Here is a 21682-nt window from a genome sequence, read left to right as displayed (position 1 = left end):
CCCTGGAGCCCCCCAAAGAAGCTGGGACTCTTACTGTAAACGTCAACCAGCCCAAACTGCATTGCAAGATGCCAGCCTCGTCGCACGGCCACGCCAGCCCAGAGGGCCTGTGGGCGCTGCAGGAGGTGGGCCGGGTCAGCTGCACGGGGAAGCCCCCTGGGCAGGGGTCCAGCTTGGTTCAGCAGGGCCCTGCTCACAGGGGCTGCAACGTCCTCGCTAACGGTTCCCCCCACGCCGCTCCTCAGCTGCCGTGGGCCCCTGCCCTTTGCACTGGGGCCAGCGTGCGCTGCAGAGCCAAGCGCTCCGAGAGAAGGGAGGGAAACCGAGGAAGAGGGGAACTCGGCAGCGTAGAAATCCCAGGGGGTTGAGACCCTCTCCCTCGGCCAGGGCAGGCCTGTCACCTAGGGAGTGCTCCCCCCACCCAGCGCCCTGTGTGGTCTATGCACCGGGGGCCCGATTGCAGGACCAGGGTCTCCCCTCGAACGTCTGTCTCCCAGCCCTTCCCCCAGGCTGGCCCCTCACGGCTCCGGGTGAGGACGCTTATCGCCAGGGCCGTCCAGGGGTCGCCCGTCACAGAGCGAGCTGGCTGGGCCTGATTCTCCTCCAGGACCTGGAACCGTAAAGAGGGGATGGGTGCGAGGCTGCTCCCCCCACCCTCCCAGCAGCTCCCCAGGTATATGGGGCCAGGCCGGGTCAGCGCCTGGATGGGAAAGCCCAGAGTGATAGACGGGGTGCTGGGGGTCCAGTGGGGGGTGCCCTTCCCTCTGAGTCTGGGCCCTCCTGTGCTGTTCTGTAGGGAACACGATGGCACTGCCCGCCCGTCCCAGGGGGTGCTGAGCCAATGCTCCACGGTGCTGTGCGGGCAGCTGGAGCGAGGCGGAAGCAGGGGCTCACGGGTGGTGAAGATCCCGTGGTCTCTTTCCCAAGAGCAGAGGCACAAAACCCCAGAGTCCTGGCCAATTCCAGTCTCCCTCCGCAAGCCCCTCCTGCCATTCCAACCTTCACTTCCTGTCCCAAGCTGCTGGGTGAGGTTGCTGCGGGGTGGCTGTTACACAGCTGCCGTGTTTCAGCCCAGAGCTGCCTGCATTTGGGTGGCAGGTGGGGAGATCGAGTGGGCAGCCTGTGCCGGGAATCCCGGGTGACAGACGCTCAGGCGTACCTGGACGAGAGCTTTCTGGTCAGTAACAGGAGGAGGTGTCCTTGGCGTAGTACCAGGAGCGTACAGAAATGGCTCCTGCCCTGCGGAGCTTGGCATTTTAGGCCAGGCAAATGGACTGGATGTTTTTCTAAGCGAGAGGCTCCAATGGGAATTATTTCAGGGAAATCCTATGGCCCATGTTCTACCGGAGGCCAGACTAGATGACCCCAATGGTCTGGCCTTGGAGTCTCTGAATCTATGTGAAACAAAGGCAAACTCCCGGACAGCAAAGTAAACAAGGGAGTCCACGGGGATCCAGGCGTGGTCTTTTTACCCCGACTCCTCTGGGGATCTTCAACATGGTCACCAAAGGGAAATGCGGCTGGCTCTTGGGCAGAGCAGTGACATTGCAGGCCCAGGACCTGCCAACGAGCAGGCTCTGTCTCCTCCCAAGCTTTCTGGCAATGCCCATTATCACTGTCCCATGGCGCGGCAGAAATCTCCACTTCCAGCCTTGCTAGCATATCTCCCACACACCCAGCCCGGCTCTCCTGGCCAGCCCCGCGGTTCTGCTCAGCCACCTGGGCTGCATGGTCCCCTCTGCGCCATGAGGAGGCGCTAGCGTCTGGGGGAGAAGCCATCAACCAGCTCCTGTACTCCTGGGTCCCATTCCCGGACAGGCAGAGGGCCGGCATGAGGCCCACGCCCCGCTCACAAGAGAGGGTCACTGGAGTTACGTGGTGCACAGGCTTGGACTGACCTGCTGCGTGCTGGAGGGTGGGAGCGTGTCCCCGGGAGGACAAAGGGTTTGCCCCCATTGGCTGTGCACGCTGCTGGGTGCGGACGGGAATGGCAGGAGCGGCTGAGATGCTCCAGGATCGGTGACGGCTCTGTGGCACCTGGACTCTCTTGCTGAAGCTCAGGAAAGTCACGGGACGATCCCCACCACAGACATTCACCCCCGTTTGTCAGGGAATCAGCTGCCCCTGCTCCGTGCCCCTTCTGCCTTCTGCAGCCACCCCTGCAAGCAGGGAGACCGGCAGGAACGGTAGTGAGGAGCAGGGAACCCTAGGAGAACCAGTGTCACGACCCCACCCGTTCGGCCCGACATTCACGAGATCTCGATACCAAGCATGAGATTTTTATAGGCAATGAATGGTGGATGTTTCTTCCTCTCCTTCTGGGGTCTGAGCCTTCAGGGATCATGGTTCTCTCCCTCTGCTGCAATCACAAGGGTAAGGAAATGGAGGTGACGCAGCCGCACCTGAAGGTTCTTTGCGCTGTGTGCTCCCCATGTGGGTACGCATGTGCCCCCGAGTCCGGGCATGGTTAGCACTAGGAGTTCTGCAATTTCACATTGGAGCCTTCAGAACCCTTGGGTGATACCCTCTGGTCCTGGTCACTTGTTACTGCTTAATTGATCAATTGGTTCAAAAATCTCCTCTATTGACAAATCTGGGACACTTCCACAGATCAGTCACCCAGAAAGAATGGCCCCGGTGCTGGGATCTCCCTCACATCCTCTGCAGTGAGGACTGATGCAAAGAATTCATTTAGCTTCTCTGCAATGGCCTTGCCTTCCCTGAGAGCTCCTTTGGCACCTCGATGGACCAGTGGCCTCGCTGCGTGCTTGGCCAGCTCCTGCGTCTGCTGTGCTTCAAAAAAATTTGTGTCTTTTGCTGCTGCTCTTCACATTCTTTTTCGGCCTGCCTGATTCTATATGTGTTTATACTTTACTTGCCAGAGTTTATGCTCCTTTCCCTTTTCCTCAGCAGGATTTCACTTCCAATTTGAAAGGTGCCGTTTCACCTCTAACCACCTCTTTGAGTCTGTTGTTTAGCCAGGGTGGCAGTTTTTGGTTCTCTGACTTTTTTTTTTAATTAGGGATATTTAGTTTGAGTCTTCAAAAAAGAACTAGATAAGTTCATGGAGGATAGGTCCATCAGTGGCTATTAGCCAGGCTGGGCAGGGATGGTGTCCCTGGCCTCTGTTTGCCAGGAGCTGGGAATGGGCGACACGGGTGGATCACTTGCTGATTCCCTGTTCTGTTCATTCCCTCTGGGGCACCTGGCATTGGCCACTGTCGGCAGACAGGATACTGGGCTGGATGGACCTTTGCTCTGGCCCAGTATTGCCATTCTTATGTTTTTATGAGTCTCGATTATGATGTTTTAAAAAGCTTCCAGGAATCTTGCAGGCATTGCACCCTTGTGCCTGTTCTTAGTTTCTATTTCACTAGCCTCCTTTTTGTGGACTTCCCCTCTTGGAAGTGAACGTTACACTGGTGGGTTTCTGTGGTATTTCCCCCTAGAAGGACAGTACATTTTATTTCATTACGGTCGCTCTTACCGAGTAGTTCAGCTCTCGTCACCTCTTGGACCAGCTCCGGTGCTCCACGTCAGCCTAAGTAACTCCATACACAGTCCATGGCCCCTCCCCTGGGCTTAGGCCTGGCTGGGGGATGAAGCCTTCGCTAACCCTTGGAAGGCTGTTCTGTTGAGCTAGGTGTCCGATTTCTGGGAAACTGATCTTGCTAATCTCAGTTTCACCCCATGCAGAACCCTGAATAGTTCCCCTCCCCCAACCTTCAATGGTTTTCATGTCCCCATCACCACCACCTTTGCTGTCATTTAGCCAAGCTAGGGACAGAGAGGAAGGATGGCGTTGGACAGGCTGGGTTCAGTTCCTGGCTCTGCTACTGACTCCATGGGCGACCTCGGGGAAGTCACTTAGTCTCTTTGTTCTCCATCTGTAAAATCCCTAGATTGTGAGATCTTCCAAGCTGGGATTGTCTCTTCCTACGTGTTTGCGTGTAGCCCCCAGGACAACGGGCCCTGATCTCAGCTGGGGCCTCTTAGCGCTACCGTAATACACAGAACCAACGATCACAGTAGATACGCTCACTCGACTTCGGAGCCGCCTTTTCTCGCCCTCCGAGTGGCTCCACCTATTCGCTGCAAACCATCAATTCCACGTGTTGAGCTTTTGCCTGTTGCGAACACCGACGGGCCTGCTGTTCCAAGGGCCTCGCTGAACAGTTCTCCGCCTGCCTAGCAGACACGTTCCTTGGGGCAGGGCCTGTCTCTGCTCTGGGTCTGCGCAGCTGCTAGCACGATGGGGTCACTCTTGACCCTGCCCAGGGCTTCGGGTGCTAGCGCAACACCAGCCATAGATAATCCTACTGGAGCCTGAGGCTTGGTGCTAAACTGCTCAGTCGCTGGTCACGCATTGCAGCCGGTCACCTCAGTCCCATGGTCCCGTTTCCATCGTGGGGATGGCCCCACTTTGCTCAATTATTTCTGCCTCCCCCCCCCCCAAACACGTTGCTTGGTCCCCACACAGATCCCCTCTCTTGGTGACACGACTCTTGGCTAGCGAACAAACCGCACAGCCTCGCACTGAGCAAATTGCTGATAAACTGGTTCTCCCGGGATGCAGCCAGGCTCAGGCCCATGCCTGGTGTCTCGCTCCGCCAGCAGGGTTCAGCCTCTCCTCTGGATCCCTTTCCTGAAGGGTTTCGTTTCTCTGAATTCACAAAGTCCGGGCCTGTTGCTTGAACAACGCTTGCTTTGCAAATCTTCGGCCCCCTGCTCGCCTGGCGGAACCTGGGGGCATTCCAGGCCCCGGAGCTGACAAACAAGCAGCAAAGTCTAGTGGGACCGGCGGGTGGAGAAGCCATAAAAGTAGGATGTGTTGGCTTTACGGGCTTAACTCTAATTGGTGCCCGGCCCCTTGTTATCACCTTGCAAATCCTCTTTATCAGAAGGAAACTTGGCCTCCCCTGATTGAGTCCAGGGAGCAAAGATAAAACGCGGAACATTAACTCCTGCTGTCAGCGCCTTCCCAGTGCACCCCCCAGCTGGCACCAGGGGCCCCGAGCCACCGCTTACATTCTTCGCCCTCCGTTGCAAGGTGAAGTCTCTGCCGTTCCCAGGGGTCCGTCACAGACAGCACAGGCTGGAGCTGCTAGCCTGGGAGATGCCGGACCAGCGGGCTGGCTGGCTCTCCCCTCAGTGCCTGTGCTGGGCACAAAGGGGTGGAACATCTGGGTTCCTCGCGCTGCTCAGGAAAAGGCCCAAGAGCGCTCCCTGGGCTCCGCTCGGGCCCGCGAGGGGAACGGAGCCCCGCGAATCCCCAACCCACTGTCCTGAGTCCCTTTGCAGCCCATCCGCACCAGGCCCACGCTGGCCAGAGAGGTCAGCAGAGCAGCCGGGACCCTCGGTCTCTGTAGTGCACCCGGCCCCGGACTCCCTGGCTCTGCATGTGGCCAGGCTGAATTGCTCCCATGTCTCCAGCGCTCCCTCTCCCGGGCAGGCAGCCCCTTTCACAAGCCCAGCTAGGCTCAGCTTTGGGGGCAGGGCTGACCCGTCCAGGCGGGAGTCCCAGAAGAAAGCCAGGAAGCCCACCCCAGTCTAGCTCAACCAGCCACCCGCTGGGGGCAGGGCTGGGGGGGGCCTCGTGTCTGCAGAGGATCAAAGCCAGCCTGGTGCGCCCTGGGCAGACAGTGCTGAGCTCGCTGCCATGCCTGCTGGCAGAGGGGTCCCCAGGGGCTGAATGGAAGAGCCGGGTCTGTTTGGCAGCGTGGGCTCCGTGAAGCAGCGGGCGGCACGTTGGCTGCCCACGGAACGGGCACTGCGAAGTCTGAGCTGTATCTGCCACGGCTCCAGGCAGAGACGACCAACGAGGGCCGGTCATCGGGGCCGACAAGCGGAACGAGACCCAGCAGCTATTTCCCCTTGGGCTGCTCAGCAGCCAACTGCTGAGCTGGATTGAGAGTCAAATCGGTGACCTGGAAGCCCAGGGGTCTGCAGCCCACGCTCCCCTGCCCTGAGCTAACGGGGGTTCAGCCACCTGGGGATGGCTCCTGCCGGGCCCCTGGCCTGAGGCCTGCCCTGGCCTCCCACCCCCAGCCTGCCTGTGCCCCCCAGCCCCCCACGCCTGTCTCGTGGCTAAGGAATAGCAAGCCCCAGGCTGCGAGGACAGAGCCAGGAGCCAATGTTTGCTCTTCCTCAGCCTCCTGTCCCTTAGCCAGAATAAACAGGGGATTAGAACATTTCAGCCGCCTTCCAAGTGGGTCAAGGTCTGGCTTGCTCAGGCTGTTCCTGCCCCCAGCTGCTGCTTGCAGGAATCGCAGCGCAACCTCGTGTCAGGCAGGGCCGGCTTTAGGAAGTGCAGGCCCGCCCAACCAATTTTTTTTTCGGGCGGCGGGCAGGTGACAAAAAAAAAAAATAAAAAAAGCCTTTAATTTCCTGAAAGAAATGAGCTCTGTTTCACATGTGTTGGGTCCTACTACTCCCTGGGGTGTGCTAGGGTGACCAGATGTCCAGATTTTGTTCCATTTTTCACACTTGCTGTCTGGTCACCAGTGTGGGGCTGGCTGGAGGCAGGGCAGGGGCTGAGGGACAGGGGATGTGGGGTGGGCTGGCTGTGGTGTCAGGGGCTTTCCGGGGCCGGGATTGTGAAATGAGACTCCGGGCAGGTCGGGCTCTCTCATCTCAGCGTCTCCGGTGCCCCTGGGGACGCGTGAGGAGACGGCTCCGGTCGAGGGAACTCAGGAAGGGTTTGCACGAGGTTTGCAAACAGAAAAGACGTAACCCGGGGGGTTGGCCCAGTGCCCTCGGGGGACATTCACCCCGATGCAGGGCTCAGCACATGCCCCCAACTGCCCTGCTGCACCTGGGTACCCCTGACCGCCTGCTCCCGGGCTGGCTCCCTGTGCAGGGCGAGTTTTGCCCTGTCAGAGGCATGGCGGCGCCCAGGTGTGCCCGTCGGTTGCCAGCACTGGAGCACAGCGGGCAGCCCCCGCTGCAGGAGGCAGAGGCGGCCCCGGGCGAAAGAAGCTGTTATCACCACAGGACTTTCCACACTTCTGATGGGCGACTGCCAACAGCTGGCTAGTGTGGGCTGGTCCAAGCAGGGGCTCGCGAACCAGGCCCCGGCACAATTCCTGCATCTGCCCCGGGCTCCTCGGGTGAGTCACATCCCCTTCCTCGGTGCCTGCCCTTCCCATCTGTAACGCGGGGCTTGCCCGGCTCCGGGGCTGAGCGGTTACGCTCCCGGCACGCAGGCCTGGCTGCTGCAGGGCCGGGGCCAGGGGAGCGGCGTGTCCCTTCATGGAGCAGGGCGGCGCTGCTGGGGCCCCGTTAGCAGGCTCTGCCCCAGATGTGGCCAGGAGGGTGCAGGGGTCTCTGCGCAGGTGTACGGTGGCCCATGGAGTCACATCCTTGACTGAATGTGTCCAAAGCCACCAGCCCCTCCTGGCGCTTCCCTGCAACCTCCCACCACAGACTCACAGGCCTGGTCCCCCTCCCTGTCCCGCCGCCCTCCCACCCAGCCGACCGCCAGCCCGCAGCTCCCTGCCTGACCTCACCCACCAGGCCCACAGTCCCCACCCTGCAGCCCTGCTCAGAGCCCCGGAGCACCCATGCCGGGAGACGCCTCCCCCGGAGAGCCCGGAACGGCTCCTTCCTCCCGCACTGCTCTCGTCGGGCCGGCTCCGGGGCCAGGCGTCTGCCACGGAGTGTGGGGGAGCCAGGGCCCGGCCCCCCTGATTTCCTGCAATGCACCGGGACTTGCAGCCAGCCAGTAACACAGACAACAGGAGCATGGTCCCAAGCAGGGCTTGTAGGTACCACCAGGACCCCTCAGCCAGGTCCCTCTGGGGGCGAGGAGCTTAGACCCCAGCTTGGGGTTCCTGCCTCTTCCCAGGCAGCCCAAACTGAAACCAACACCCCCAGCAGACTCTCCCCCTCCTCCTCCCCCTCCCCCTTTGTCCAGTTTCCCAGGCAACGGTGTCACCTCCCCCCCACCCCCCACTCAGGTCACAGGCTCAGGTACCGTCCCTCCCCTAAAGTCGCCCCCCGCTCTCCCCTCCCCCATGCAGCCAGTCCCAGTAAAACTAAACAAGGTTCCCAGGTCCCTCCGCCCGCTCCCTGCTGGGTCACAGCGTGGAGATGGCTGGGCCGGGGAGAAGGACGGGGATGCTGGTGGGGAGAAGTCTGGGCGGGGTTGTCTGGGGAGGTGGCTCATGGCAGTACATGTGCAGAGAGGCAGTGCCCAGCCCTCCTACGCTGCCCCCTGGGTCACAAAACCCCCGGGCCAGATCCTCAGCGTCCGTCTACCAACTCCAATACAGCTACGGCAATGCTGGGATCGGGCCCCATTGACTGTAATGGAGCTAGGGCTGATTTCCACCCGCTGGGATCTGGCCCATTGACTCCAGTGGAGCTACAGCTGATTTCCACCCGCTGGGATCTGGCCCATTGACTCCAGTGAAGCTAGGGCTGATTTCCACCCACTGGGATCTGGCCCATTGACTGTAATGGAGCTAGGGCTGATTTCCACCCGCTGGGATCTGGCCCATTGACTCCAGTGGCGCTACGGCTGACTGACTCCAGTGGAGCTATGACTGACTGACACTAGTGGTCAACGCCTTGCAAGGGAAATGAACATCCCTCAGCGTGTAGCAAAATGCCCCGTGGCCCCATGCCCTCGCCCCGCACGCCAGGGCAGCCGTGTCCTCGGCGGGCCGTGGGGCCGAGAACCCGAGCAGCCTGGCTCGTGCTGTTCTGCTCCTTGGGCTGATCAGCACGTTGGTTTCTGCCAGAGCCCCTTGCTGGGGGCCTCCCCAGGCCATGTGTTCCGGGAACGCTGGCTGGGCCAGGACACGCTGGAAGCCAGGCAAGTCCTCAGGCGATTTGCCAGCACACAATTCTCGTGTGACTCGAGCGGCCGTTCCCCAGGCCTCGCCCCGCAGCTCACACAGCCCTATGCACTGGGGCCCGAGCGTTACATCTCCAAGCTGGAACGGCCTTGGAGAAAAGGAGCCGAAATGGGGAGGGGGAATTCCAGTGAGGAAATTCCTACCCTCCATACAGAGCCCTCCCTTGGCCAAGCCACTGGTCCCTTTGGCTCCGTAGGAGATGTGGGGCTGAGCCTCGAGCTGGCTCTGCAGCCTGTGTGTCACTCTTGCACCCCGAGGGGTAGCAGGCTGCCCTCATGGGTGAATCCCCTGCAGCCCCCAGCATGGCGGGGTGGAGAGTGAATGGGGTGTTTGCTCCAGGCTGGCTGGGGCTTCCTGGGTGCTATAGTCAGACAGTGTAGTTCAGAGCAGCCCCTAGGCTGCTTTAATCTACTCCGAGGTGAGCACAGGACCAGCCCAGCCCTGGAACCGGCTCCCTTGCAGTGGCCCCCTCCAGAACTGAGCACAGCTGAGAATCTGGACAGTCCGTTTTTCAGTGAAGTCACCGTTGGTAAAAACATGCCCTCAGCGCCCAGGAGTAAGAAACGATCCAGGGATCTCAGCTAACAGCGTGAGGCTAAGAACCATCTGAGGAGTTCCCAGAACCGCCTGCTCCACCAAATCTCACCCGTCTTTAATTAACCACCCCAAACTTCACTAATGCAGCGGTACCGGTGCCTTGTGCTCTGCCAGTCTGTGGAGAGCAGATGAGCCCACCCCTCTGAGAGCCAGCAAAGCCCCTGTGGGGCGCTCCTGTCTGAGCAAGCTCCTGTCTGAGCAAGCTCCTGTCTGAGCAAGCCTGTCCCAAACTTCCTTTGGGGACGGAAGAATTTCCCCAGGAATGGCTCCAACGCCCTGACCTGGCCTGACCCCTTTGTCAGGCTGGACAGAACCAGGAGCATCAATGGGAGCATGGCAATAGCCCAGGCGCCTCACCTAAGAGATTCATGGAGTCCAAGCCAGACGTGACCACTGCGCTCGTCTAGTCTGGCCTCCTGCACAGCCCAGGCCAGAGACCTGCCCCACAAGAATTCCTAGGGCAGAGCTGTTGGAAAAACATCCAGCCTTGATTTATAAATTGCCAGTGATGGAGAATCCACCACGCCCCTTGGTCAGTTGTTCCAATGGTTAACTACTCCCCCTGTCAAATGCTTTTACAGAACCAGACTAACACGGCTACCTCTCTGATACTTGACACCTGTCAAAAATGTCCACCCTACCTCCAGCCTGAGTTTGCCTGGCTACAACTTCCAGCCATTGGAGCCTGTTACACCTTTGTCTGCTGGACTGAAGAATCTTCTGTTACCAAATTTCTGTTCCCCATGTAGCTACTCACAGACTGTGATCAACTCACCCCTTAACCTTCTTTTTGCGAAGCTGAATAGATCCAGTGAGAGGCTCATCCCTGAACTCAAAGGCAGGTTTTCTAGTCCTTTAATCATTCTCGTGGCTCTTCCCTGAATCTCTCCAATTTCTCAACCTCCTTCTTGAACTGTGTCCCCCAGAACTGGACCCAGCCATGGTCGCACCAGTGCCAAGCCCAGCGGTAAAATAACCGCTCTGCTCCTACCCATTATCCCCCAGCTGATGCATCCCAGGATCACATTAACTCTTTTGGCCACAGTGTTGCCCTGTATCAGAGGGGGAGCCGTGTTAGTCTGGATCTGTAAAAGCAGCCAAGAGTCTTGTGGCACCTATAGACTAACAGACGTTTGGGAGCAGGAGCTTTCGTGGGTGAATCCCCACTGCGTCGGATGCATGTAGTGTTGCTCTGGGAGCTCATGGTCCACTGATTATCCACACCCCCCACACCCCAAACCTTTCAGTCCCTGCTTCCCAGGTAGAGACCCTGCTCCTGTAAGGGTGGCCGACATTCCTTGTTCCCAGGGGTATAGCAGTTAGCTGCATTAAAATGCATATTGCTGGTTTGTGCCCAGTACACCAGGCAATCTAGATCAGTGGCTCTCAAGCAGGAGTACGTGTACCCCTGGGGGGAAGCAGAGGTCTTCCAGGGGGTTCATCAACTCCGCTAGAGATTTGCCTAGTTTTACAACAAGCTCCATAAGAAGCACTAGCAAAGTCAGTACGAACTAAAATTCCATACAAACAAGAACTTGTTTATCCTGCTCTAGATACTGTGTACAGAAATGTAAGTACAATATTTATATTCCAATTGATTGATTTTATAATTATATAGTAAAAATGAGAAAGTCGGCCCTTTCCCAGGAACAGTGGGCTGAGACCCTCATATTTCTATGTCTGATTTCGTAAGTAAGTAGTGTTTAAGTGAGGTGGGGATACGCACGACAAATCAGACGCCTGAAAGGGCGCAGTAGTCCAGAAAGGTTGAGAGCCGTTGATTAGGCATCAGCTGGAGAATTGTGTCCAGTTCTGGGCATCATATTTCAGGAAAGAGGTGGAGAAATTGGAGAAAGTCCAGAGAAGAGCAACAAAAATGATTAGAGGTCTAGAAAACATGACCTAGGAGGGAAGATTGAAAACGTTGAGTTTGTCTAGTCTGGAGAAGAGAAGACAGAGAGGGGACATGAGAACCTTTTATGTGCTGGAAAACTGTTGTTACAAGGAGGAGGGAGAAAAATTGTTCTTAACCTCTGAGGACAGGACAAGAAGCACTGGGCTTAAATTGCAGCAAGGGAGGTTTAGATAGGAAGTTTTTCCTAATGTCCAAACTGTCAGGGTGGTTGAGCACTGGAATAAATTGCCCAGGGAGGTTGTGGAATCTCCATCGCTGGAGGTTTTTGAGAGCAGGTTGGACAAACACCTGTCAGGGCTGGGCTAGATAATACTTAGCCCTGCCCTGAGTGCAGGGGACTGGACTAGAGGCCTCTCGAGGTGTTTTCCTGTAGCTTTGGGAGAATTGTTCTGTCATGTCTTTGCCTTGTGCCAAGTTGTGTGTATCCCTCGCAGGTGGTTTGATGCTGGAGCGGGTCTGGGCCTCTTTTCAAAAAGGCTTCAAGGCTCACTTACAGTAAGTCAGCAACATACGACATCAGACAGTGCTTGTTACTTATTTGGGATCAAGTGACTATTCAAAGAACCTGGCCCGTCTCCCCCAAAGTACGCTAAGAAGGGGACCGAATTGCTCAATTCTTGTCTTCTTTTGTAGGCAGTGTTGCTGTAGCTGTTCTGGTCCCAGGACACTAGCATGACAAGGGGGGGCGGGGGAGAGAGCTTGTCTCCCCAACAGGAGTTGGCCCAATAAAGGATATGACCTTGTCTCTCTTCTGTCCTCTTTGGGGAGTTTCGCTTCACACATAGTATGAAAACGTTTCCATTACAAGATCGCCCGTATTTTGCTGTGCCCCAGCCCCGCAGGGGGAGAGGGGCACATTATTCTAACGATGGGGAATACGAGGGCAGCAAGGCGCTGACTCACCAGCACGGCACCTCCTGCTGGTCGCCCAGGAATTAGCCCCAACCTTCTAAACCCACCTTGCCTCAGTGGGTGCTGCCAGTCACCATCCAGCCCCCGCTCCCTGGGGCCGACTGCCGTGTAAAGGCCACTCGTCGTTGGCAAGGGGGCTGGACCAGCTGCCTCTGCCCATCCCCAGGCTGCCCCTCTGCAGCCCCGGTACCTCCTCAGGCCTTCACCAAGGCCTCAGCGTGGGGAGTTGCCAGGCTGGAGCTCCCCAGCTCTGCTCCTCCTCACAGGCAGCCAGGCCCTTCCCAGTGCAGAGCGAGGGTGAGTCTCAGTGCCTGGCTCACAGCCCTCTTAGCAGGGCCAGCTGGGCCCGGACTGAGCTGGCCCCACCTGCGGTCAGCCACCCCCTCAGCTGCTCTCACTCCACAGCCTCTCCAGGGCTGCTTTCAACCCCTGTCCTGCAGGAGTGGGGCGGCTGCCCCCCCACACCAAGTCTTGCTGAGAACAAGCCAAAGGAAACGAATGTGTCGTTCTGCGTAACATGCAGGAACTTTCCGAGAGCCCCGCGTCACTGGGCCGGGGCTCTGTGCAGCGCCGGCGCCTGGATTCAGCCTGTCACCCTGCCTCAGTGGGTCACAGCTGAGAATACCCGATTCAGGACAAACCGCTGAGACCTCGGGCCGGCTCACCCCAAACCAACGGTGGTTCTTCCATTAGCTAGACCGAGCCAGTAACAAAAGGAAACGTCTGTCTCCCACAGGGGTTAACACCAAGTCAGAGATGCAGTCTCCGGCCCTTGTCTCATCACCCAGCCCCTGGGCTCTGTGACGAGTGGTTACTGACAACCAACTTCATCACAGGTAGAGTCCTCCAGTCCCAAGAGATCCGCCACTTAGCCAGGCCACTGCGTACCTCAGGTCTCAGCCGAAGCACAGCCCAGAAGCCCTGAGCGTAGCTCAGAGACAAGAAAATCAAAGAACGGTCCCGTGGGGTCAGGCCCGAGGCCAGCCGAGCTGCAGTGACCCCCTTGGCTCCAGCTGTGTGTGTCCCTCCACCTGACCTCCTTGGTCTCTTCCAACGTGAGAGCCCCGACTCCCTCCGGCAGCCAACCCGCATCCCCCATCTCACTCCTCTCCCAGGCCTGTGTTCTCAGCCGCCTCCTCCCTCGGGGCGTCGGGTGCCAGGGGTCCAGGTCCTGGGGACTGGATTTGCCACTGGCTTCCCCAGCACTGCACTGTGATATGGAGGCCAAGGTGCGGACAGCGAGGCGACACCCAGGCCTATGTCCCTCAGCCTGCCCTCTGAGCTAACCGGCCTTTTCCACCCCCGGGGTCACAAGGCAGCACATAGGGGAAACTGAGGCACAAACAGGCCTCAAAAGTAAATTACAAAATATTCTGACTTGTCACTTCTCTTCCCCCTTCAGGACCAAACTAAGCAGAGTCGCTTTAACCAGGGACCTGGGGAAGTTCGAACCCACAAAAGATCCACAGCATCTTTCCCCTCCCCTCCGCAGCTGTCTTCCCAGGCACTTGGCGGATTCGCGCAGCCCTCTTGCTAAGCCAGCACACTGAGCGTTTCCAGGCACAGCTCAGGGCAGCGTCACGTCCTCTCTGAGCCCGAGTGTGGCTGTAGCAGGGGGCACAGGAGGGCCCTTCCCCCACCCCAACACCTTTGGGTTTGAAACTGGGCTGGGGTCCTGCCACCGCCTCCCCTCGTCTGCCAGGGAGTGGGGAGGGCAGTGACCCCACCCACTCCATGTGTCAGCATCTGGGCCGCAGCCTGGGGTCCCCTGACCCCTAGGGTGGAACAGGGAGTGACCCCTTGAGCGTTGGTTCTTACCCCAGCCAGATCTCTGGGGCTCTGATGATCTGGGGCAGGCCCCCCCCCCCCCCGGAGCTGTGTGTGCCAGGAGCCCATCTCCCCTCTTGGGGGCTCCCTGTCACCCTCACCCCCAGGGCAGAGCCCCCTCCCGGCCCCCCTTCCTGGAGGGCTGAGATTCGGGGGTCTCTTGGGTAAGGGAACCCCCCATGGCTGTGACCACCCTCTGACCAGGCGCCTGTACCAGCAGCGTCCCCTGCCAGCCGCCCGCCTCCCCTGGGGCCGCTCTCACCCCGGGACAAGGCGACCCTGCCTGGCAGCCGTCCTGCCTGGCTCTCCCCGCGCTCAGCTGGGGTCTCAGCTCTGCCTCGGTTTCCCAGCGAGGGCAGGCTGTGAGCCGGCCCCCTCCACCACCGCATCTGAGCCTGTGTGAGATGGGGGAGGGAGGGATCCTCTGCCCCGCCAGGCCCAGGGCCCCGGTTACAGACAGGCAGGTGTCCTGGGCTGAGCAGCCTTTCCTGTATGTTACCAGCCCGGGGGAAATCCCCTCCCTGCCAGCCGGGCTATTTGCATCTTCACTGACACCTGCACCCGCAGCCTTCTGGCTCCTGTATTCACATCCTTGGCCCGGATCCTGTCTTAAAGTGATAGGCACTCCCCGAACGTACGTCAAAGCTGGGATTCTGGAGAGCCCCCATGGCCAGCCCCCCATCCCCTCCTGGGTCTGCCCAGGGATCAGAGCCATAGGCAGGGCGAGGGGCTCCCCATAGGGGACCTTCCCCCAGGTCACCCAGCCCGTCAGCATTCGATGGGGTTGCACCACACAGGGGTCTCGCTGTCCCACACTCTCCACCCCACGCATGTCTCCCCATTAACCACCCCCTTGCACTGCCGCTGGGGGTCAGAGTACAGCAGGACACGTGCACGGTGCCTGGAGTGGGAACCCGTCCGTCACCACCCTGTGCCCCCGGCCTGAGGAACTGGCCGTCACGTAGGCCTGAGCGACCGGCTGCATCCTGGTCAGGGGAGTACGAGCGACCCCCCAACCCCGTCTCACCAAGGTAACCCTTTGTGGGCCCCGTTTGGCCACTATTTCATGAACCCTTGGACATTTGCTGTTTTCCTACAACCATTACATCTCTGGGCAATGAGAGCCCCTGGAGGAGGGCTCCCCACATCGGCCGCTCCCCCGTTTGAGCTACCGGGGCGTCTTGGGGGTCAGCGCTGCCCCTGGCGGCCGAGGGCAGGTGGGCGGGGGGTGGGGGGGCGCAGCAGACTGAGGGTCAGGGCCCAGGAACAGCGGGGCCGGGGAGGAAGGCGTGTGGCAGCCTGCTCTCCCCGCAGGAGGCTGGTGGGGGCCGGCAGGGAAGCCTGGCCAGAGCCCGTTGTCACGCAGGGGCCGTGCCTTGGGCCGTGCTCGGCAGGGTGCTGGCATGCTGCAGCGCTGCACAGATCGGGACAGGCAATAACAGTCTGTCTCCAGGCCCCCCCCAAGTCACTGCAGTCACCTCAGGATTCACCCGGGGGGCCCGGCTCTGCACCCCGCATGCTCCCTGGCTGGGGCTGCTCACTGCAGAGACTCAGACTTTCCGGTGAGACGGGACCAGGCCCATCGGGCTCACCCCGTCTGACCGGCACATCGCAGGCCTCAGAACCTCGCCCACCCTCTCCTGTGACAGCCCCGCAGCCTCTGCCAGAGACTCCCCCGCTTACTTGAGTTCAGACCCGCAAGTCAGCCAGGCCCCACGCTGCTGAGGGAGGTGAAACCGCCCCCAGGGTTCCTGCCAGTCTGGCTCTGGGGAAATTCCTCCCCAACCCCAAACCCGTTAGAGCCCCGTGCATGGGGCGAGACCCACCAGCCTCACCCGGGGGCTCCGGCCTCCAGCCCGACAGCGGGTGGTGGAGCTGGCGTGCCCGTCCATATTTCTCAGCACCGTCCGTCCCGGGCACAGGCGACCCCGCCCCCCTGCAGCACGCTCACACCACCAAGCACACCAGCACGCCTTTGCTTCTGGGGGGGTTAAATCATTTTTATTGACTTGAACTGAGTGTGGCGGTCGGCTGTGCGTTCCCGGCGAGGTGAGGGCACAGCGCGGCGGGCAGGGCACAGCTCCTGCATAGCACGTCCTGCAGCAGCTAGGACGTCACAGTTTCTTACTACAGTCTGAAGGAGCCAGCTAATAAAGCAATCGAACCAGCTAAGCGCGCTGGAGAGAAGCAAGAAGGACGTGCTCGTCCAGCCAGCCTGCCGTCTGGGCGGGCGTTACTAGGCCCTGCGTATCTTTTCATTACAACCAGAGAGCTGCATGGGACTCAATTAACCAAAGTCCTTGGCTGGAGGCTCTGTGGGCAAACATCTCCCCCTCTGAGAGAGGTACTGGCCCTGCCCACGGTGCTGGAGCCGAGGCCGCATAAGGGGAGCAGGGATTGCAGGCTCCCAGGTTTACGTAGGGGCGACCAATAGCGCACGCGGTCAGGGCACGTGCTCCCTTCGACCTGGCTGGAGCTGGCCCTGAGGAAAGGTGTGTCCAGCCGCAGCAGCCTCACTAATTACTGGCTTTTATGCAAAGGGGGGGGTCACGCCGTAGATACGAGCTTGGCCGGGAGCCGCAGGAGGGAGTCACAGCGTGACAGATGCTTAGCAGGAGGCGGCACGTGGTCAGGAGGTGCAGCATCTCCAGGGGAAATCACCCACCGCCCCAAGCCAAGCCCTCCACACCCAGGGCAGGCATCAGCCAGGTCTCCTTCGCTTGCAGCCGGGGGGCTCTGCGGAGGTCAGCTGAGCAGGCAGGCAGGCGCCGGGGCGGGGACGGCCAGTGCCCTGGAAGGGGAGAGAACAGTTAGAGAGAGCAGGGGAGGGTCTCGTGCGAGGGCGGGGAGCTCTGAGCCCCTCCCCCCTTTCTAGTGGCTCCCAATCCGCAGCCCCAGGCAGCGTCGTCGGGGCGTCAGCACGCACCGTTAGTGACCGGTCGCCATGTGCCATCGCCAGGCCGGCCAGTCACCGCTCCGCCACCATGGCCGGCCAGGCCCTGAGAGGCAGAGATGGGCTCGGTCCAGCGGGCGCCTTCCGTCCCCGGCCCAGGACTTGTCACATCTCACTGCGCTCAGCACCAGCACACCTGCTGCTTCAATCCCCCCCTCCCACTCGCTATCGCCACAGCCCACAGCGCCCCCGCATGGCAGGGCAGGGCAGGGCAGAGCCTGGCGGGGCTGCCCGGCTTTCCACCGGCCGAGGATCTGGCCCAGGCTGACGGCAGACTCAGCTCCCTGGAGCAGCGGTGGCCCGTCCCTCCCCGCACCCGGCCCCCCTGGGGCTCTGCCATCCCCACCTCTTAGTTCTGGGGCTTCCTCTGCTTCCGGTGCTTGGCTCCCTTGGCGTGGGACTGTTTCTCAGCGCGGACCACTGTGCTTTGTCCTTTTTTCCCATCCAGTTTCTTCATCAGGTCAAGGGCCCAGGGAGCATCGGGGGGGGCACAGAGATTCTTGTTCTTCTTGGTGATGAACCTGAGTCATGACAGAAGAGTTGCTAAGGGGACGGAACAGGCCTCCCCCTACCTGGGGACAGCCAGAACCCCGCCTCTCCTGCCATAACCCAGGATTACCGAGTCTCCATCCCTGGAGGCTCCCCCGGGACACTGGCTCGGGTACTTACACAATAGCTGGAATCCGGCAGCCTGTCTCGGGACTCTGGATCCTGTAGGCGGAGAGGAGCCGGTGCGGGATGCGATTATTCTTGTGGCTCAGGCAGCAGTCAGACGCCTGGTTCTCGCCCCCTGGTGGGAAGCAGACAAGGGCATGGGTGAGACGCGGGCAGGGGATGCCTTTCTGGTGCGATGCCTCTGGAGAGCTGCATGCAAACCCGGGGCACCTTCCCCAGCCCGAGCCCCTTACTGAGCGTCAGTGGCCTGCGGGGCTTTGCCACACGTATGGGGCTTGCCGGCCCCAGGTGCTGCAGAGAGGGAGTTTCTCATACACGGTTCTGCCGGTGCCCCTCACTCCTGACCCGCAGCTCCTAGCGGCCACGCTCCTGGGACACCCCCCGCCATGTTTATCAGCTGACTAGCTCGCTGAATCAACCCAGTTTCTAGCCACTCAGAATAAAGCCAGGTAGTTGCTTTCTCTCTGCAGGAAGGTGATCTCACTCCGCAGCCTGGGAGCGGCTGAGAAACCCCTCCCCAAGCTGGGGCAGCCAGACGCCCGAGCAGGATCTAAGCCAGCAGCCCCTCCCCGCCGCTGAGCACTGGGGGGGGCAGGGAATGTGCCACGGACGGCACTCTTCACTGGGGGCACCACAAAGCATGGACCGGAGACAGGCAAGCACTAGTGTCACAGCGCCAGACCCGGGTCGGCGTCAGCCGGGATCGAACCTGGGACCGCAGGAGTTTAACGCACGAGCTAAGAGACGTGTCTTTTAGCCAAGGCTGTAGCTGGCTCCTCAAGCACTAGCTGCCACTAGAGAGGACAAGCAGGCCCGGGTTACACAGACAGCCCCCTTTGCGGGGCGGGATCGGCTGCACAGACCCGCCTGGGTCTCGCATCAAACGAGGGTCAGAGTTTGGGCTAGAGCCCAGGTCCCCAGCACGCCAGCGCTCCCCTCCCCTCCCCACCCGAGCAGCACCCCGGCTCGAACCCAGCCCCAGCTGCACTGCCCGGCACGCCAGCGCTCCCCTCCCCTCCCATCCCATCCCGTCCCGAGCAGCACCTCGGCTCGAACCCAGCCCCAGCTGCACTGCCCGGCACGCCAGTGCTCCCCTCCCCTCCCCTCCCCACCTGAGCAGCACCCCGGCTCGAACCCAGCCCCAGCTGCACTGCCCGGCACGCCAGTGCTCCCCTCCCCTCCCCTCCCGTCCCATCCCGTCCTGAGCAGCACCCCGGCTCGAATCCAGCCCCAGCTGCACTGCCCGGCACGCCAGCGCTCCCCTCCCCTCCCGTCCCATCCCGTCCCGAGCAGCACCCCGGCTCGAACCCAGCCCCAGCTGCACTGCCCGGCACGCCAGCGCTCCCCTCCCCTCACCTCCCGAGCAGCACCCCGGCTCGAACCCAGCCCCAGCTGCACTGCCCGGCACGCCAGCGCTCCCCTCCCGTCCCCTCCCGAGCAGCACCCCTGCTCGAACCCAGCCCCAGCTGCACTGCCCGGCACGCCAGTGCTCCCCTCCCCTCCCGTCCCATCCCCTCCCGAGCAGCACCCCGGCTTGAACCCAGCCCCAGCTGCACTGCCCGGCACGCCAGCGCTCCCCTCCCGTCCCGAGCAGCACCCCGGCTCGAACCCATCCCCAGCTGCAAGAGGGGCAGGTTGGGCTACCCCCCCGTGTCCAGCTGCTCGGAGGCGCACCCCCCCCAGCCTGCTGCCCCATTCCCGTCCCCAGGGCAATGACCACCGGGGACCAGCTGGGACCATGCGGTACCTTGGGCCTTGCAGAGGCACAGGGCAGCCGCCAGCAGCAGCAGGATGCGGAGGGTCATTCTGGCCAGCGATGGGGCAGGGCGACCAGGCAGGCTGAGGCGTCCTGTGGCTCAGGAGCAGGCAGAGCTGAGATGCTTCGGCCCCTTGCCCGGCGGCCTGTATTTATCCTCTGCAGCAGCCAGCTTTCACTTTCATTCCTTGCAAGAGCCTGGCTGGCGGCCCACTCCCATCCCGGCCAGCCGACAGGCTCAGCTCCAGTGTGCACAGCTGGGCGGGACGGGGGGAAGGTTCCTGGCAGGAGCAGCTCCCCTTTGCAGATGTGTTCTGGCAAGTTCATGACTGGCACCGGGCCAGGGATCCAGCCGGGGGCTGTGGCGAGGGGGCGGGCCCGGGCGTATCAGCCCCACAGCAAAGAGCCCTCGGCTCTTCCAGCTCCAACGGAGCTTCTGTGTTGGACCCGCTGAGCCCAGCGCCCGCCGGTTCTGGCTCCAGCCCAGCCGCCCCGTCCGAACGCACAGCATCCCGGTGTTACCGTGCCGACCCGCAGGGCGGGCTCTGGCCTTGTCTGTGGCTTCCCGAGCGAAAAGCCAGGACGGGGCAAACTGGTGTGGAGTCAAGGTCCCGCCAAGCCCTGGCCTTGTGCCAGGAGCCCCCCGACAGCCAGGCCTGGGCGTGGTGGGGAAATGCACCGGCTGCAGTTTGTGCCGTGACACTGGCCCTAGCGCTCTCCAGTGCCAAGCGGTTCAGCTCCAACGCGCCACGGCAGGTCCGGAGCCCAGTTGCAGCGAGACAGGCTGCTAGCCGGGGTCTGTCTGGCCAAGAGCCGGAGTCCCGGGAGAAAGCCCCTTCCCAGAGATTCCCAGCCCGCCTCGGCAGGCCCAAGAGACTCGGGGTTCGGAGAAGCATCCAAGCCGGTCCTGAACTCGGGGTCTCTCCAGCAGCCCCCCGTCACCAGCACTGGGATCCCCTCATGCCCCCCACAGCCTGTCCTGTGCACAGCTCCCCCGTGCGGTGTCCACTGTACTCTGCCCAAAGGGCATCCGGCTCCTGCCACCTTCGCCAGCTGCTCTGCCACTTGGATCGGTGGGACTGGGGTATATTTGTCACCGGACCCACTCCCCCTCTCCAGGGTCCCCCCACGCCCGGCTTCATTGCTGCCCCCTGAGCTGCCAGCTGGGCTCTCCTCTTGGCCGCCTCAGTCCCCAGAGCTTAGCCCCCCATTCACGTTCCCCCCAGGGGCGGTTCCTGCCCCCCAGGCCCGGCCCAGTGGGGTCCCCAGCCCGGCTCTCAGCATCTTGCAGAACCTTCCGGCCCCGGGCTCACGCCCAGGCTCTCCTGGCATGCGGCCCCTCGAGCTGCCCAGGCCCTGCCCCACCCCAGCCACAGCCCTGGCAGATCAGTGACCACGCAGAGACCCAGGGCCACCCCGCTCTTGTCTGAGCAGGCCGGGCTCCAGGGCCCAGGCCGCCTCCTGCCCGGTTAGTGCACTTGGAACAAGTCCAAGGCCACGCGGCTCGCACAGCGGCAGCTTTATGGCCGCCGAGGTCAAAGGCCTTTGCTGGGATTGATGCAGAGCCGCTGAGGAGCCAGGAGAACCGTCCTCCTGCAGCGGGCTCGGAGGACTTGGGCGTCTGGTGCCAGCTGTGCCCAGCATCGCTCAGAGTAGGGAAGCTGGTGGCTGCACCATGCCCCAGCACTGGAGGGCGCAAACCTTCATGCGGGATTTCATCTGGCTAGGGGCTGCTCCCCCTGCCCAGGAGGAATCAGGGCTGGAGTGGAGCCCTGCTGTTCACATGTCTGCCCAGCCACCTGTCCATCCACCCAGCCATGCACCTGTCTGCCTGGCCGTCTGTCCATCCACCCAGCCATGCACCTGTCTGCCCAGCCATCTGTCCATCCACCCAGCCATGCACCTCTCTGCCCAGCCATCTGTCCATACACCCAGCCATGCACCTCTCTGCCCAGCCATCCACCTGTCTGCCCAGCCATCTGTCCATCCACCCAGCCATGCACCTGTCTGCCCAGCCGTCTGTCCATCCACCCAGCCATGCACCTCTCTGCCCAGCCATCCACCTGTCTGCCCAGCCACCTGTCCATCCACCCAGCCATGCACCTGTCTGCCCAGCCGTCTGTCCATCCACCCAGCCATCCACCTGTCTGCCCAGCCACCTGTCCATCCACCCAGCCATACACCTG

The 21682-nt window shown here is 61.3% G+C and overlaps 1 protein-coding gene across 1 annotated transcript; it reads right to left on the bottom strand.

The window, feature by feature from the left end:
* Window positions 1-16091: 16091 nt before the first annotated feature.
* On the bottom strand, window positions 16092-19641 carry LOC120407497 (C-C motif chemokine 21b-like). The gene is made up of 4 exons (XM_039543130.1): window positions 19488-19641; window positions 17735-17855; window positions 17412-17586; window positions 16092-16903 (listed from the first exon to the last, which is right to left on the bottom strand). Exons 1-3 carry the CDS (start codon window positions 19543-19545, stop codon window positions 17415-17417), a joined length of 351 nt encoding a protein of 116 aa, XP_039399064.1. The 5' UTR covers window positions 19546-19641; the 3' UTR covers window positions 16092-16903; window positions 17412-17414.
* Between the last annotated feature and the right edge of the window lie 2041 nt (window positions 19642-21682).

Source organism: Mauremys reevesii, linkage group 6 (genome assembly GCF_016161935.1).
Source record: "Mauremys reevesii isolate NIE-2019 linkage group 6, ASM1616193v1, whole genome shotgun sequence".
NCBI lineage: Eukaryota > Metazoa > Chordata > Testudines > Geoemydidae > Mauremys > Mauremys reevesii.
Note: the sequence above shows the minus strand (reverse complement) of the source record. Positions and strands in the feature narration are given on the sequence as shown.